Genomic DNA, 16355 nt, shown 5'->3' on the forward strand with positions numbered 1-16355 from the left:
TCAATACAATTGATAAACTTCTGATTGTTCAGTTAAAAAAAGCTACAAACTACCAGTATCAGAAATGAGAAAAGTGACATCACTTCATGCTTCACAGATGTTGAAAAGGTAAGGGAATATTATGAATAACTTTATGCTAATAAATTCAACAACTTAGATGGGCAATTTCTTGAGTGATACAAACTACATACATTCATTCAGGAATACAACAAACTCAGCAGTTGTATATCCATTAAATAATTCAACCACATATAAAAATGATAATACATCATGACCACGTGGGGTTTATCCCAAGAACACAAGAATGATTTAACACTTTAAAATCAATCAGTATACGCTATCATACTAACAGACCATCACACAAAAAGATTCTCAATAGGTGCAGAAAATCAAAATCCAACTTTCATTCCTGATTTAAACAACTCTCAGCAAACAAGAGAAGGGAAAGTCTTTTCAACAGTCTGGAAAAAACTGATTATCCACATACACAAAAAGTAAACATTGAAACATATCTCATACCATAAACCCAAATAAAATAGGTAATAGACCCAAATGCGAACCTTAAAAACTCTAAAACCCTTGTGACTTTAAGTGAGGCAAATCTTATATATGACACCAAAAGCAGGATCCATTAAAAAAAAAAAAAAAAAAAACATAAATTGCACTTCCTCACAATTAAAAACTTCTGCTCTTTGAAAACCTGTTAGGAGAATGAACACACAATCCAAAGGCTCAGAGAAAACATTTACAGATCACATATCTAATAAAGGACTTGTATCCAGAATATACAACAAACTCCCAAACTCAATAATAAGAAAATAAACAACCCAATTAAAAGTGAGTAAAAGATTCAAACTCAATGCTTACTATGGGAGATGGAGAATAAACAGATGAAATGATGCTCAACATCGTTGGCCAACAGGGAAATGCAAATTAAAACCACAATTCCATCTATCACCACACACCTATTAGAGTATCTGAAATTAAAAAGACCAACCATACCAAGTGCTGGGGAGGATGTGGAATGTAAAACCATACAATCGCTTTGGCAGTTTCTTAAAAAGTTTCACATATGGCTACCGTGGCATCCAGCCACTCCACTCCTAGACATCAAGAGAAAGAAAAGCATTCATCCAAAGACTTGTGCACAATGTTCGGATCAGCCTTATCTGTAAGAGCCAACACCAGAAACCACCCAAATGCCCACGAGCAGGTGAATGGAAAACTGTGGTACACTCATACATTGGAGTCCCATGCAGCCATACAAGAAATACCCACTGACAAACCAAACCACACAAATAAATCTCAAAAATAATTGCACTGAAAGAAGCTACACAAAAAGTACGTGTTATACGATTCCATTTGTGCACATGACAGGAAATGCAAAGTAATCTGTAGTGACAGGAGGCAGATCAGTGCTTGCCCGGGGATGAGGAAGGGCAGGGAAAGATGACCAAGAGGGAACCCAGGGTGTTCACTAGGCTGATTGTGGTGATGGTTTCACAGGCATATCCGAGTGTCAAAACGTATCAAATTAAAATATGTAGCTGACCGTCTATCAATCACACAATAAAGCTACTTTTTGAGACTCATGAGGATGGTTCAGGTCCGGCTCAAATGCCCCCACCCTGCATTCCTCTTTGAGATGTCAGACGCCAGAGCTGGGGCAGGAGGGGACCTAGATGGGCGGAGATCTAGCCCTACTCACCCACTGGCCACGGGGTAGGCGAGGGACGCGCCCCCAAGCCAGAGGGAAGAGAGGATTTGCCCACAGTGAGGGGCAGGGGCTGGACCCGTAGCTCCTCCCGGCCCGCAGACCCCGCCCACACCCATAACCACGCCCTCAGCCCCCACCACGGCGGCCTCAGGCCCACAACCACGCCCACAACCCGCCCACCGCCCCTGCGACCTGAGTCTTAGTACCAGCTCCATCTAAAGCGGCACCACTGGCTCCTCCTATGCCACGCCCCATCTCTTTCAGGCCCCGCCCTCAAACCCCGCCCCCGCCTAACCACAAATCCCGTTCAGGGCTCCTTACATGCCCCGCCCCTTCCCCGCCCAAGCGGGAATCGACACAGCCAGTCTCCGCCTTTCGTCCCGCCCCCCTCCAGGCCCCGCCCCTCGCCCGCGCAGGCCGGAGCCGCGGCCTCCCCAGCTAGTGGTCGCGGGGCGGGCGCAGGGGCAGCGGGGTCGCCGCCGCGCCAGGCGTGGAACCGGGTCTGGCGGGCTCCGAGAGACCCGGGAGCGGCGCGCAGAGCAGCCTCCGGTCGCCGCCGCGCAGGTAAAGCCCCCGCCCAGCCCTGGGATCGTGGATCCCCCACCACCCATGACCATCCCCCCGCCGCGAGTGCTCGGGTCTCGGGGGTCGCAGGTTCCGGGGGTCCTAGGGCCGGAGGGTCTAAAGGCTCGAGGTCCCGGGGGTCTGAGCCCCTCCCGGCCGGCTCCGCGCGCGGCCCAGCCGTCCACGCCCAACGCGGGCCGCGCGCACAGGGCTTGGCTTTTCTGTTTTCTCCGCTTCTTTCTTCAGGCAGTTGAAAGAAAAGGCGCGGTTCTGCGCCCGGTGCGAGCCGCGGCTCCTTTAGAGCTGGCAGGGAAGGGCTTGCTGGGTTATTACAGTTTTCAGGGATTGTCGGAGTCAGCCAGGCGTTGGCTGCGGGAGTAGCCCCTGGCGCGCGAGCGCCCGCTGGTGCCCGGCCACGTGCCCAGCTTGACCCGCGCTCCAGGTTTGGCAGAAGCTCCAGCCGTCCCCGTCCTCCTGGCATCCACCCTGAGGAGGGGCTGGGTGATCCCAGGCCGCCGCCACCCCGCCACCCGGCCTTTGGTCCCCAGCGGTGTGGGAGGTGGCCAGGGCTGAGCGCAGTGACCACCGACTGGGCCACGCGGAGCCCCCTGGCAGTGCCAGCTCCTTACACTTGTGGGACGCTCCTCCCGGGCGCATTGGGAGTCTCCAGAAGTAAGTTACAGGCAGAGCTGTTTAAGGAGGCGCGGTCCCCACCCCAAACCCTTCAGTGGGCCCTGGACACCCTCCCCACCAGTGGACGCGTTTCCCAGATGACTGCAGCAGGCAGTGCTGACCACCCTCCTTCCCTCTCCCCTCCCTCCTCCGTCTTCCCTTTCAGAGCTGCCAGAGTGGAGTGCACTGCTTCTCTCAGCGGGGCAGGATGGCGGGTTCTTGTCTGGTTGGATAAGGCCTTGCCGGCAGAAAAGAGCTCCATCTCCAGGCCTGAGCAGAGGCGCGCATCTCCCCACTCCCAGGCCAGGTCAGGATGGGCAGCGCGCGCCTGCCTCGCCCCTCCCTCCTGCTGGTCTCCACCCGGGGGTCTTGTCTCTTCCTCCTCTTCTGCCTGCGCCTGGGCGCCACCTGCCCGCAGCCCTGCCGGTGCCCTGACCATGCAGGGGCTGTGGCTGTCTACTGCAGCTTGCGGGGCCTGCAGGAGGTCCCCCAGGACATCCCGGCCGACACCGTGCTCCTGAAGCTGGATGCCAACAAGATCTCCCACCTCCCAGACGGGGCCTTCCAGCACCTGCACCGGCTCAGGGAGCTGGATCTGTCTCACAACGCCATCGAGGCCATTGGCCCCGCCACCTTCGCGGGCCTGGCCGGGGGCCTGCGCCTGCTGGACCTGTCCTACAACCGCATCCAGAGGATCCCCAAGGACGCCCTGGGCAAGCTCAGTGCCAAGATACGCCTGTCCCACAACCCCTTGCACTGCGAGTGTGCCCTGCAGGAGGCCCTGTGGGAGCTGAAGCTGGACCCTGACTCCGTGGACGAGATCGCCTGCCACACCTCAGTGCAGGAGGAGTTTGTGGGGAAGCCTTTGGTTCAGGCTCTGGATGCAGGTGCCAGCCTCTGCAGCGTCCCCCACAGGACCACAGACGTGGCCATGCTGGTCACCATGTTCGGCTGGTTCGGCATGGTGATCGCCTATGTCGTGTACTATGTGCGCCACAACCAGGAGGATGCCCGGAGGCACCTGGAGTACCTGAAGTCTCTGCCCAGCGCCCCCGCCTCCAAGGACCCCATTGGCCCGGGGCCCTAGCGCCTGTCCCGGCAGACCCCGCCTCCAAGGACCCCATTGGCCCGGGGCCCCAACGCCTGTCCCGGCAGACCCCGCCTCCAAGGACCCCATTGGCCCGGGGCCCTAGCGCCTGTTCCGGCAGACCCCTGCCGATGGCTGCTGTCACTTCTGTAGTAGGTGGTAACTCAGGATGCTTTTGCTATTCCCTGAGGCAGGTATCACAGCCATGTGTGCTGTGCTCCCCCACTGTTGCCCTCGAGCACAGCAGCACCTCCAGGCTGGATGGTTTTGCCATCACATCCGTGTGACGGATGAGGAACCTGAAGCTTAGAGAAACAGAATGACTGCCTGTGACGACACCATCAGGAAATGATCCCAATGGGACTTCAACCTGGGCTGTCCATCGTGACATTCCGCCTCCTTCCACCATGCAAGCCTCTCTCACACAGGGCCCGCAGGCTGTGGATAGGCACACAGAGGACACAGGGAGTGCTCCACAAGCGTGAGGGTTCAGGAGAGGGGGCTTGGGTTCAGGTTCACCTGCTGAAGGCGCTGATAAGTCCTGTGCTGAGGAGCTGGCTTGCCGTTGTTTACCTACAAAGTGCACTGTAGGTAAACATGAGCCTTGTTCCACTGTTCCAGGTACATTGGAACATGAGCCCCGTTTCCAAAGTAACAGAGACCAGGATTTTCTAGAGAGCTAAGTGGGATGTGTAGCTCAAACAAACTGCCCTAAGCTTTTTATTCTCACAATGTTTGAGTAACCCTAGTGCCAAAATTTCAGTCCAGTAATGGGGTAAACACTATGGAGACAGACCTGGCAAAAGTCCAAGGTAGCTTGCCTAGGGGAAGACAGCAGCCACATACCTGGGGCCCTGCCTGCTTCCTGCCCCTCTGGCTGTGCCTGTTGTGGGAGTCCCTGCCCCGGGGTGATCTGGGCTCACTGCAACCTTCGCCTCCCAGGCTCAATCACTTCTCCTGCCTCAACCTCCTGAGTAGCTGGAATTACAGGCACCTGCCACCATGCCTGGCTAATTTTTGTATTTTTAGTAGAGACGGGGTTTCACCATGTTGGCCAGGCTGGTCTCGAACTCCTGGCCTCAAGTGATCCGCCCGCCTCAGCCTCCCAAAGTGCTGGGATTATAGGTGTGAGCAACCACACCTGGCCCTGTGCCTTGCTTTTTCTACTAAGATATAAAACAGCTTTTTCCAAGGCCGGGAGTACTGGTGATTGATGTTTCAAGGCCAATCAATGGGATGCTTCATTTTCTCCAGCAACAGGAACTCTCTTTTCACCTTTGCTGCCAGGAATCTCAGAGATAATTCAGTATTCAATTTACTTACCTAACATTCAGGTTAGATGTTACCTCCACCTATATGATAGTAATTCCTAATTTTATTTTTTATTGTCCTTTTTATGAGTGTTTATATTTTAAAGTACTTTATTTTTTGGGGGGGTGCAAATGAGTGATCAGTGTACATTGTGTGTAGACTGAAGTGTAGGCATGTAGAGATGCTTCACCAAACAGATGCTTAAAAATGATTGGAAGTTGAGGGTGGTTTCTGTTTGGAAAGCATCAGGTGACTTGGAAGGTGAGAGCCTGACCAGGGTGGGTGCGCTGGTTCTGATGTGCCCAGTGTGTGCAGTGCGAGTCACGGGAGCGTCTGTGTTGTGAGGTGCTTGGTGGCCTTTGCTCTGCCCACCGTGCAGACATGGGGGTGGGTGAGGAGCCCGGCCTAGTGTGTGAGTGGAGGTAGCCCCAGGCCCCGCCTGCTTCCCTCATGCCACGCTGCCTGAGTGTTGCCATGCTCAGAGGATAGAGACCTCCACGGAAACTGCCAGCACCACTCACCCTTCCAGCGAGAGCTAGAACCAAGTGCCAGCTCCCGGGAGTGCACCCGTGCTGGTGTGGGGCCCCGTGGTCCTCATGGTCCAGACAGGGCCAGCATGTGGCGGAGTGTCCGGTTCCACTGTTTGGAGGAAGCGGGCGCTGACACAGCAGAGTGCCCTGGGCCTGTAGGGGTTTCTATCCAGAGGCCAAGTGGCTGAAAGCATAGGATAAGGATGTGTGGGTGAAGAACGGGTGCCATCCCTGGCTCTCTGATGGATGCAGGCGGGGCAGGTGAACTGTTGCTGGCCTGGCTTGCAGGCCTGGGGTCACATGGTGATTGGCGTCCTCCTGCCACCCCTTCTCCACGCCAGGGTGCCTGTGGGTTTGCCCGGCATGCGTGACTCAGGTCCCAAGGAGAGTGTGGACTGAGGCCTGGGTGGTGAAGGCAGGGCCCCTCCTCAGCCCTGTGTCCTGTGGGTGCCAGCCAGTCCCATCTCACATTTTGGGGGGCCCTTTCCCTGCTGCCAGGGGACTCCTCATTGGCCCTTACCCTAGAATCAGCCCAGAGCCTGTACACCACCCAGATGTAGCACTTCAGGAGGTGCACAGGGCAGGGGCAGGCCCGTCCCTCCCTGCCCCACTTGGCTGGGCTGCCCTAGCCCAGGATCTGGCCTTCCCCTTGGTGAAGGTCTGCTGGGCCCCTGCCCACCTCCTGTTGGAAGGAGGAGATGGGGAGAGGACCAGGAGGACACCAGAGGTCCCGTCCCTTGCACTGTGAGCTCACTCAGGTCCATAAGCTGCCCACCGTCCTGGCCTTACTGTGCTCCCTGCCCCACTGACATAGTGGAAATCACCTCCCCTCTAAGGAAGACCATAGAGACCCCAACACTGTGGGGCCCCAAAGCTCCTTCATGCTCATTTGAGCTCCCACCCTAGGTGCTTCCAAGTCCTCAGTTCTCCTGGGGCACAGCCCTCCCCTCCACTTCCTTTCTCTGCCCTTCTCTCCCGTCGCATCTTGTGACCTCTTTACTGGCGGGGCCTGGAGCCCATGGTGGACACTTGCTGAAGGAGGGGCGGCAGAGCATCCTGAGACGACATTGCTGCCTGGCCCCAGAGCACCCCACCTCTCCCCGTGCCTCAGTTAGTTGCAGCCCACATGTGCACCCCGGGACCTGCTGCCCGCTGGGACGCCCAGGCCAGATCAGCCCCTCTGCCTCCATGCTGCACTGACTGCAAGTTGCCCACATCTGCAGAGGCCGTGGGCTCAGCCCCACACCAACCAGGCCACCAGCGTTGACAGCGGTGAGGCGGGGACAAAGGAAGTGTCTCAGTTCAACCTGTGGACATGGTGGAGGTCTCGGCCTTGTGAGACAAGGCAAGGGGCAGGGAGAGGCAACTGGGGGGATTCTGTGACTCCTGGGCCACCAGAGAGCCAGAATCTTCCAGTCAGACTGGCAGGGCGGGACTTAGCTTACTGATGCCAGCCGGCCGTTCACCACCCTTACCCCCAGAAGCTCCCTGGGCATCATGGGAGGCAGATCCTGAACCCCAACCCAACCCTAACCCTAATGCTAACCCCTAAACCAACCCTCGCCCTAACCCTAATGCTAACCACTAACCCAACCCTCACCCTAACCCTAATTCTAACCCCTGATCCAGCCCACTCCTAACCCTAATGCTATCCCCTAAACCAGCCTTCACCCTAACCCTCATGCTAACCCCTAACCCAACCCAGTCCTAATTCTAAAGCTAACTCCTAACCCTAGGAGAGGAGCCCAGGCTTGGACCCCTCCCCCTGCTAGTTTCCTGTTGGACTTTGGAGCCCCAGATGCCTGCCCAGAGGCTCCCTCATGCAGGGTGGGGTCCAGCAGTGGGGAATGGGCCCGGAGCCAGTGTAGCCACCAGCAGAACCATCCTGATCCACAGGGCCATCCCCGGTGGGGTGAGGCTCCCTGAGGCAGGAAGGCCACCAAGGGCAGGGAGACTCCCAGGCCTACTCACGGCATAGGCACCACAGGAGCTGGCTGGAGGCTATAGGGGTGCAGGGCGTGGGCCTGCTGGGGGTTGCGTGGCAGACAGTGGGGTGTGGGGCATGCTGGCAGCTGTGGGTGAGTGAGGAGCCTCCTCTCATGAAGGGCCCTGGGGAAGAGGAATCTGGCCCTAAGAGACCCCCGCTTCCTCTGCAGGAGGGAACCTGGGGCCCCCAGCCTCGCTTAAGTTGTAAACCGCACATGAGGCTGGGCTAAACCTGGACGTGTGTTTCATAACCGAAGCAGCCAGGAAGCTCTGGCTCTGCCCAGAGCTCATCTGGGCAGGACATGGGGACGAGTGTCCAGGCGGAAGGCAGGGCCCGGCCCGCAAACGGCCATTTCACATTAAGCCACAGCTGGTCACATTCTGTGGAATGTGCAGACGTCCATGGCCCATCAGACAGGGTCTGGAGTGGGGCTGCTGTCTTGGGCAGCTCTTCTCGAGGGTCTGCAAAATCCCAAGGTCACCAGAGCCAAGGCAGGAAGGCAAGGAGCCCGGCTTCTAAGGAACTCTGATCAGGCGTGGCCCATGGCTGGGAGGCAGCTGACCCCATGGCACATAGCACAGAGGGCGGCCCAGAGTCCTGGATGCTCCTGGCATATCCCCTCGTGGGGGATGTGGGGGCTTGGCTTAGGTCTCGTCTGGCTGGCCTTCCTGGACCGCAGTGGCCGGGAGCTGAAAACCATGACCCCACGCTCCCTGCAGCTGTCCTCCATGGGATTTCTGTTCTCCAGTCAGATGCGTTTACGCAGGACTTGGATCCTGAACTGTGTAACCTGGAGAGGCAGGTGTGAGCGGGCCATGCTGCTGCCCCGGCCTGTGCCGGTGTCTGATTCTGTTGTCCTCGCAGCCCTTCTGTGAGCCCTCAGTCAAGCTCTTCATGCTTCAGTCAGCAAGTGTGGATTCTGTTGTCTGCAACTCTGCAGCCCGGCCCAAACCCCAAGCCTCCCCCTTCCCCAGACCTTGCAGTGCCATGGAGCTGAGGGACCTGTGAGTCCACAGCTGTGGCCGGGAAGGGCTACAGGAGCGGAACCTGCGTGAGCCCCGCAGAGGGTGCAGAGCCGGCTTGTGCAGGTTCCAGCAGGCTCATGACAGCGGATGGTTCAACGTAGCTCCTGACAGCCAGTTCTTAAGGTTTCAGGTGTTTTTGCACCAGGTAACATCATGATGGCAGCCTGAATGTGACCATGGCAGCAGTCTCCACATCAAGAGAACTGGCAAATGTCAACACACCGGGTGCCCCCACTCCTGTCCCCCCGAGGCTGTCAGCATCTTCCAGCCCACACTGCCGGGGTGGGAGGGGGGAGCTTGTTGTGTGGCCGCCTCCCAGGCTGCGGTGAGGGTCTCCAGAGACCACCATTGTGCAGGCTCTTGGTCAATAGCAGGGTGTGGCGCCCGCGCCAGGGGGACGCATTCTCCGTGTGACCTCCACACCCCAAGTCAGGATGTGATTTGCTTCTCCAGGGCCATGACTCACTAGATCCACCTCCTGCTGGTGCATGGTGGCCCCTGACAGCCCAGCCCCCAGCCTGCCCTAGGGTCACGGGTGCTGGCCTGTCCATGCTGTCCTCCTGAAAACCTGGTGCTCCTGGCCACTCTGCCTGCCCCCATCTCTCCTCAGGACAGCTTGGCTGCCCCCACCTGCTGGCCCACCTGCTTCCCAAGCCTGCCCTGCCCCTCAGCTCCTGGGGTGGGGAGGGGAGACCTCACCTCCTGCCTGCAGGAGCCCCTCTGTCACGGAACCCCTCTGCAGCACCACCAGGCCCTGCCCTTTCCCAAACGGACGGACAGGACAGCCATGCAGATCCCGGGTCCCGCCCGCGGCAGAAGCCAGGCTGCTCACCTCGGAGTGCAGAGAACCAGCTCCCCTTTTGGCACCCGGTGGCGTCTCAAGCAGGACACTGTTTTCTGTAGTTTTTCCTTCTTTCCGGAAACGTCGTACATGAGACCTCGGTTAAGCGTGGCAGCTGTTCATTGATATTCCATTGTCTGGATGCACCAGTGTGTTCCAGTTCCCATGATCAATGTGTAAATCATAACATTTATCACAGCGAGTTTCACACACACACGGAAGAAATGGAGAGTGCTGTACCAGGCTCCATTCGCCTCTTCCTGCCATGATCCACGCCTGCTTGACTCAGCTTCCCATCCTCACACCCGCCTACATTCTCCCTCCAAATGAGTAAAAGCAAATCCCAGACCTCAGAAACAAAACAAAACAAACAAAACCTATCTGTAAATATAAGCAGGAAACCTTCACAGATGGGGCCTCTTTTTTGTTTAAATATATAACCACAAAACCACCATCCACCTGAAAATGACTTTCCAGCGGTTCCTGAGTCTTCCTTACTCGGAGCTCACATCTCCCTGATGGTCTCGTCGTATTTTTTGGGTTGGATGGAATCAGAGTCTCCCCAGTGCTCCTCCAAGGCCCCTGGCCAAGGCCTCTTAAGTCTCTTTGCTTATGGGCCCCCGTTTGTCTGCTGTCGGCTCCCCTCAAGGTGGTTCTGCTAAAGCAGCCTGGCCGCTGGCTCGGGGACACCCCGCCTGGATTCTCCGGCGCCCCCACGCACCGTGCACACACCTCTGTGAATGCTTGAGCGTGCTGGACTTCCCGCAGGGCTTGCTGGCCGTACTCTCCTGTGGGCTGTGTCTTCAGTTGTCTCCCGGGGACGTTTACAGCCACTGTTCATTCACCAGGTGGTTGAGCAGGATCTGCTGGTCCATAAGCCCTCTTCACTTGTTAGCTAGAATCTTCCAGGAAGTGCATCCGTGCCTCCCTCCCTGTGCCTGGTTCCTGCGGGACGGCGGGAGGGTCACCGGCTACGCTCCTTGATTCACCAAGGGCGGGGTGAAGAGCTGCCTCCTCTAACAGTGACAGTCATCATCTTGTGTGGCTCTAAACATATTTGGTGGCCTTACTTTCCCTAATGCAGCCACTGTGTCCCGTCTGTGACCAGTGGTGCCTCCGCGTCTGCTCTGTCTTTATGACCAGCCCTGGTTGTCCTCGCAGCTTCGTGGCTCTTGGGTGGAACAAGGGGTTCTTGTCTTGTCCCCTCCTGCCCTGGCCCTGGGGAGCCCTGATTCCTTTCGGGAGGAGAGGCATCCACAGCCTGGACCTGACAGGTGCCCACCGTGACCCAGCCCTGCCCCTCAGGCCTGCCTGGTCTGTCTCCTTGAAAGATCAAACAGCCTGTGGGCTCCCATGGATACTTCCTGTGGCCCCGGGCTCAAGTGCTGCCCTCCCACTCTCGCCTGGGTGTAGCCACTGGAGTGAACCAAGCCCTTGGTGTGCCATAGCTTCAGCATTTGTGCTGTTGTTTCAGATCGACTTATTTATTTTTGAGATGGAGTCTCATTCTGTTGCCCAGGCTGGAGTGCAATGGTGCGATCTCGGCTCACTGGAACCTCCGCCTCCTAAGTTCAAGTGATTCTCCTGCCTCAGCCTCCCAAGTAGCTGGGATTATAGGCACTCGCTACCACGCCTGGCTAATATTTGTATTTTTACTAGAGATGGGGTTTCACCATGTTGGCCAGGCTGGTCTCGAACTCCTGACCTCTGGTGATCTGCCTGCCTCAGCCTCCCAAAGTGCTGGGTTTACGGGCGTGAGCCACTGTGCCCAGCCCAGATCTACTTACGTATATTTTAAAATACATAAAACTATATATTTCACAAATATGTCACACTGGATAGGTATCTTCCGTTTTCATTTACTTCTATTGTTTTACCTTTAGAATGTTTTTCCCTAAAATGAAAAAAAAAAAAACCAGTTCTAGAATCTTTATTTCCAACATTGTAACGTAAACCTTTCCAAAAATTATGCCAATTGTAGGTTGATTTGTTTACTGAGCATTTTCATGTAATTTAATACCTGGAGGCCAAGTATCCCTTCCTAAGTAGTTTTACCCAGTAATTATTTAAGATTCTCTTGTGACTCTTGTCATTTATTTAAAAGGGCTGCATTGGCAGCACACGGTGACTCACGCCTGTAATCCCAGCACTTTGGGAGGCCGAGGTGGGCGGATCACTTGAGGTCAGGAGGTTTGAGACCAGCTCGGTCAACATGGTGAAACTCCATCTCTGCTAAAAATACAAAAATTAGCAGAGCATGGTGGCGCATGCCTGTAATCCCAGCTACTCAGGAGGCTGAGGCAGGAGAATCCCTTGAACCTGGGAGGCAGAAGTTGCAGTGAGCCAACATCATTGCACTTCAGCCTGGGTGGCAGAGTGAGACTCTCTCTCAGAAAAGAAAAGAAGGAGAAAAGAAAGGAGAGGAGAAGGGAGGGGAGGGGAGGGGAGGGGAGCAGGGGAGGGGAGCAGGGGAGGGGAGCAGGGGAGGGGAGCAGGGGAGGGGAGCAGGGGAGGGGCAGGGAGCAGGGGAGGGGAGAGAAGAGAAGAGGTTGCATTGGGATTTTGATTGGAATTGCATAGACACTCCATATTAATAGACATTTTACAATGCTAGGACATCAGTTTGAAGATTTGTTTAAGTCTTTGTGTCCTGCAGTCTATTTTGTTTATTTCTAGGGCATATGGACGGTTTTAACCAGGTCCTCTTTCCTGTATGATGCGGGGAAGGGGAAAGTGCTGGTGAACTTCGCAGATGGTGAAAGACCCAAGTTTTATGGACCCGGAGTAAGGAGGAGGATTCTTCCCAAATGGTGGTAACTTCTAGAAGCTTGGTAGTTAAGTTTATTTGGAGGTGATAAGCATGTTGTTGGGAAATGATCTGGCTTACATGTGCTCTGTATGATCTATAGTTACATGTCCTAGGTAATCTTAAGGATTGTCTGTACTGGGTGACACTCACTCTTGAGAACTGGGTCTGTGGATTTTGGCCTGGCTGACGTATGACAGGTTGTCATGACAGTTCATATTCTTGCTTAATATTCATGCAGGGCACAATTTAACGTACAATAATACATAAACGTACAATGTGTGATCAAACACACAGTACATAATTAATGGGGAAAAGTGGCAATGCAAAAATGTTCATAGTTGTAATAATTTATAGGAGTTTTTACAATACTGACATGGCAGTTAAAATTAATTAATTGTACCTCAGGTATGAATGTCAGGGGGTAAAGAAGAATCACAGTTTTAGGTAACAGTGGTGGAGCAGATGGCTTCTTCCTTGAATTGGCCTAGGGAGGAGTGCTCTCCATGTTTGGTTTACAAGACCAGAGTCACATAAATATACCACAAGGACTTCTTCCTTTCAGTAGCTCTTCCATTCAGCTAGTGAGTGGTATTAAAAGGAGAATGAGAGGGAAATACATAATGGATGCTGCTTGGCCAAACGTAATGAAAGGCTGTTCAATGGGCTGACCCCCAATCCACATATGTGTGAGAAGATCTGCTCCTAGAACTCAGATGGACATTAGCTGAATGGTGGAATATTATGGGTACTCCATTGTTTAGACAGGTGAATCATCGGGAAAATGGCCAGGATGAGAACAGAGAAGACAGGGGCTAGAATTCCTCCTGAGGTGTTGGGAATAGAGTATAGGGCTGATGTGTCATTCTGGTTGGATGTGAGGTGGTGCGTTAGGGGATTTGCTGGGGTATAATTATCTAGGTCTCCTAGTAGGTCAGGTTAAAACAGGACTCCAACAGGTAATCATCATGGGAGGAGAACCAAGCCTAAAATGTTTTTAATTGTGTAGTATGGGTGAAATGGGATTGTGCCACATCTAATGAAATTCCTGAGGGGTTGCTGGATCCTGTTACCTGAAGGGAGAGTAGGTGAACAGCTATCAAGGCGGCAACGCTGAAGGGTAAAGTAAAGTGAAAAGTGAAGAATCGGGCCAGGGTGGCTTAGTCAACTGCAGATCCGTCTCCAAGTCACTCCACTGGGTTGGCGCCAGTGCATGGAATAGCTGACCGCAGGGTTGTGATTACTATGTGTGAGTGCTCCTTGTATTAGTCTGTTCTCACACTGCTATAAGGAACTACCTGAGACTGGGTAATGGATGAAGAAAAGAGGTTTCATTGACTCACAGTTCTGTAGGCTGTATAGGAAGCATGGCTGTGAGGCCTCAGGAAACTTACAGTCATGATGGAAGGCTGAGGGGAAGCAGGTATCTTATTCACTTGACAGAGCAGGAAAAAAGAGAGACAAGGGAGGAAGTGCCACACCCTTTTAAGCCATCAAATCTCAGGAGAACTTGCTCACTACTGAGGACTAAGCTCTCATTTTTTATTTTTTATCTTGCCCAAATTCCTATGTAGATGGTTCTAAATCCTATCTGGATGGTCATGCCCTACACACTATAAATTCTCATGAGATGGTTTTATTTAACCCTACATGTTGTGACTTACTTTCCAGTCTGACTCTGGCATAACATTATGTGACAAAGAAGAAAGTCAAAATAATTTACCCCAAAACATGTTTCTTTGACATATCATTGCCCTGCAAAGCCATCCTTTGTGGGGGAAATTTTGCATCTCTAAAGAATCTGTATTAACATAGCTAGATCTTTTTCTTTCAAGTCCTCCCAGTCCTGAAGAGATTAAGAGTCTAGCACCTTTTAAAGATCTAAATAGGGACATAGAGGAGCCAAGATGGCCAAATAGAAATAGCTCCAGCCTCCAGCTCCCAGCATGAGCGACACAGAAGACGGGTGATTTCTGCATTTTCAACTGAGGTACTGGGTTCATCTCACTGGGGTATGTCAGACAGTTGCTGCTGGTCCACGGGTGCAGCCCGACCAGTGAGAGCTGAAGCAGGGCGAGGCATCACCTCACCTGGGAGGTGCAAGGGGGAAGGGAATTCCTTTTCCTAGCCAAAGGAAATTGAAACACACAACATCTGGAAATTCGGGTAACTCCCACCCTAATACTGTGCTTTACCAAGGGTCTTAGCAAAGGAGACACCAGGAGATTATATCCCACACCTGGCCCAGAGGGTCCCACGCCCACGGAGCCTCCCTCATTGCTAGCACAGCAGTCTGAGATCTAACTGCAAGGCAGCAGCGAGGCTGGGGGAGGGGCGCCTGCCATTGCTGAGGCTTCAGTGGGTAAACAAAGCCACTGGGAAGCTGGAATTGGGTGGAGCCCACCACAGCTCGAGGAGGCTGGCCTGCCTCTGTAGACTCCTCCTCTGGGGACAGGGCATAACTAAACAAAAAGCAGCAGAAACCTCGGCAGAGGTAAATGCCCCTGTCTGACAGCTTTAAAGAGAACACTGGATCTCCCAGCACGGAGGTTGAGATCTGAGAACGGACAGACTGCCTGCTCAAGTGGGTCCCTGACCTGAGTAACCTAACTGGGAGACATCCCCCACTAGGTGCAGACCAACACCTCACACGGTGGGGTACACCCCTGAGACAAAGCTTCCAGAGCAAGAATCAGACAGCAACACTCACTGTTCAGCAGTATTCTATCTTCTGCAGCCTCCGCTGCTGATACACAGGCAAACAGGGTCTGGAGTGGACCTCAAGCAAACTCCAACAGACCTACCGCTGAGGGTTCTGACTGTTAGAAGGAAAACTAATAAACAGAAAGGACACCCACACCAAAACCCCATCAGTACGTCACCATCATCAAAGACCAAAGGCAGATAAAAACCACAAAGATGGGGAAAAAGCAGTGCAGAAAAGCTGGAAATTCAAAAAATCAGAGCACATCTACCCCTCCAAAGGAACACAGTTCATTGCCAGCAACAGAACAAAGCTGGAGGGAGAATGACTTTGACGAGTTAAGAGAAGAAGGCTTCAGTGGATCAAACTTCTCAGAGCTAAAGGAGGAACTAAGTAACCAGCGCAAAGAAACTAAAAACCTTGAAAAAAGAATGGATGAATGGATAACTAGAATAATCAATGCAGAGAAGACCTTAAAAGAACTGATAGAGATGAAAACCGTAACACGAGAACTACGTGACAAACACACAAGCTTCAGTAACTTACTCGATCAACTGGAAGAAAGAGTATCAGCAACTGAAGATCAAATGAATGAAATGAAGCGAGAAGTGTAGAGAAAAAAGAGTAAAAAGAAATGAACAAAGCCTCCAAGAAATATGGGATTATGTGAAAAGACCAAATCTATGTCTGATTGGTGTGCCTGAAAGTGATGGGGAAAATGGAACCAAGTTGGAAAACACTCTTCAGGATATCATCCAGAACTTCCCCAACCTACTAAGGCAGGCCAACATCTGAATTCAGGAAATACAGACAATGCCACAAAGATACTCCTCAAGAAGAGCAACTCCAAGACACATAATTGTCAGATTCACCAAAGTTGAAATGAAGGAAAAAATGTTAAGAGCAGACAGAGATAAAGGTCGTGTTACCCACAAAGGGAAGCCCATCAGACTAACAGCAGATCTCTCGGCAGAAACTCTACAAGCCAGAAGAGAGTGGGGGCCAATATTCAACATTCTTAAAGAAAAGAATTTTCAACCCAGAATTTCATATCCAGCCAAACTAAGTTTCATCAGTGAAGGAGAAATAAAATCCTTTACAGACAAGCAAA

General features: G+C 53.3%; 1 protein-coding gene across 2 annotated transcripts; it reads left to right on the forward strand.

Annotated features, from left to right (window-relative positions):
• The first annotated feature begins 2117 nt into the window (after positions 1-2117).
• LRRC3 (leucine rich repeat containing 3) lies at positions 2118-5040 on the forward strand. Of its 2 annotated transcripts, XM_033231003.1 has the most exons (3): positions 2118-2281; positions 3120-4016; positions 4123-5040. In XM_033231003.1, the coding sequence occupies exons 2-3, from the start codon at positions 3267-3269 to the stop codon at positions 4144-4146; spliced, it is 774 nt and encodes a 257-aa protein (XP_033086894.1). In that variant the 5' UTR covers positions 2118-2281; positions 3120-3266; the 3' UTR covers positions 4147-5040. The 2 variants fall into 2 exon arrangements, with proteins under 2 accessions (XP_033086894.1, XP_033086817.1); XM_033230926.1 differs by having other exon boundaries at positions 3120-5040.
• Positions 5041-16355: the final 11315 nt, after the last annotated feature.

Source organism: Trachypithecus francoisi, unplaced genomic scaffold, assembly GCF_009764315.1.
Source record: "Trachypithecus francoisi isolate TF-2019V2 unplaced genomic scaffold, Tfra_2.0 Contig00090, whole genome shotgun sequence".
NCBI classification, from domain to species: Eukaryota; Metazoa; Chordata; class Mammalia; order Primates; family Cercopithecidae; genus Trachypithecus; species Trachypithecus francoisi.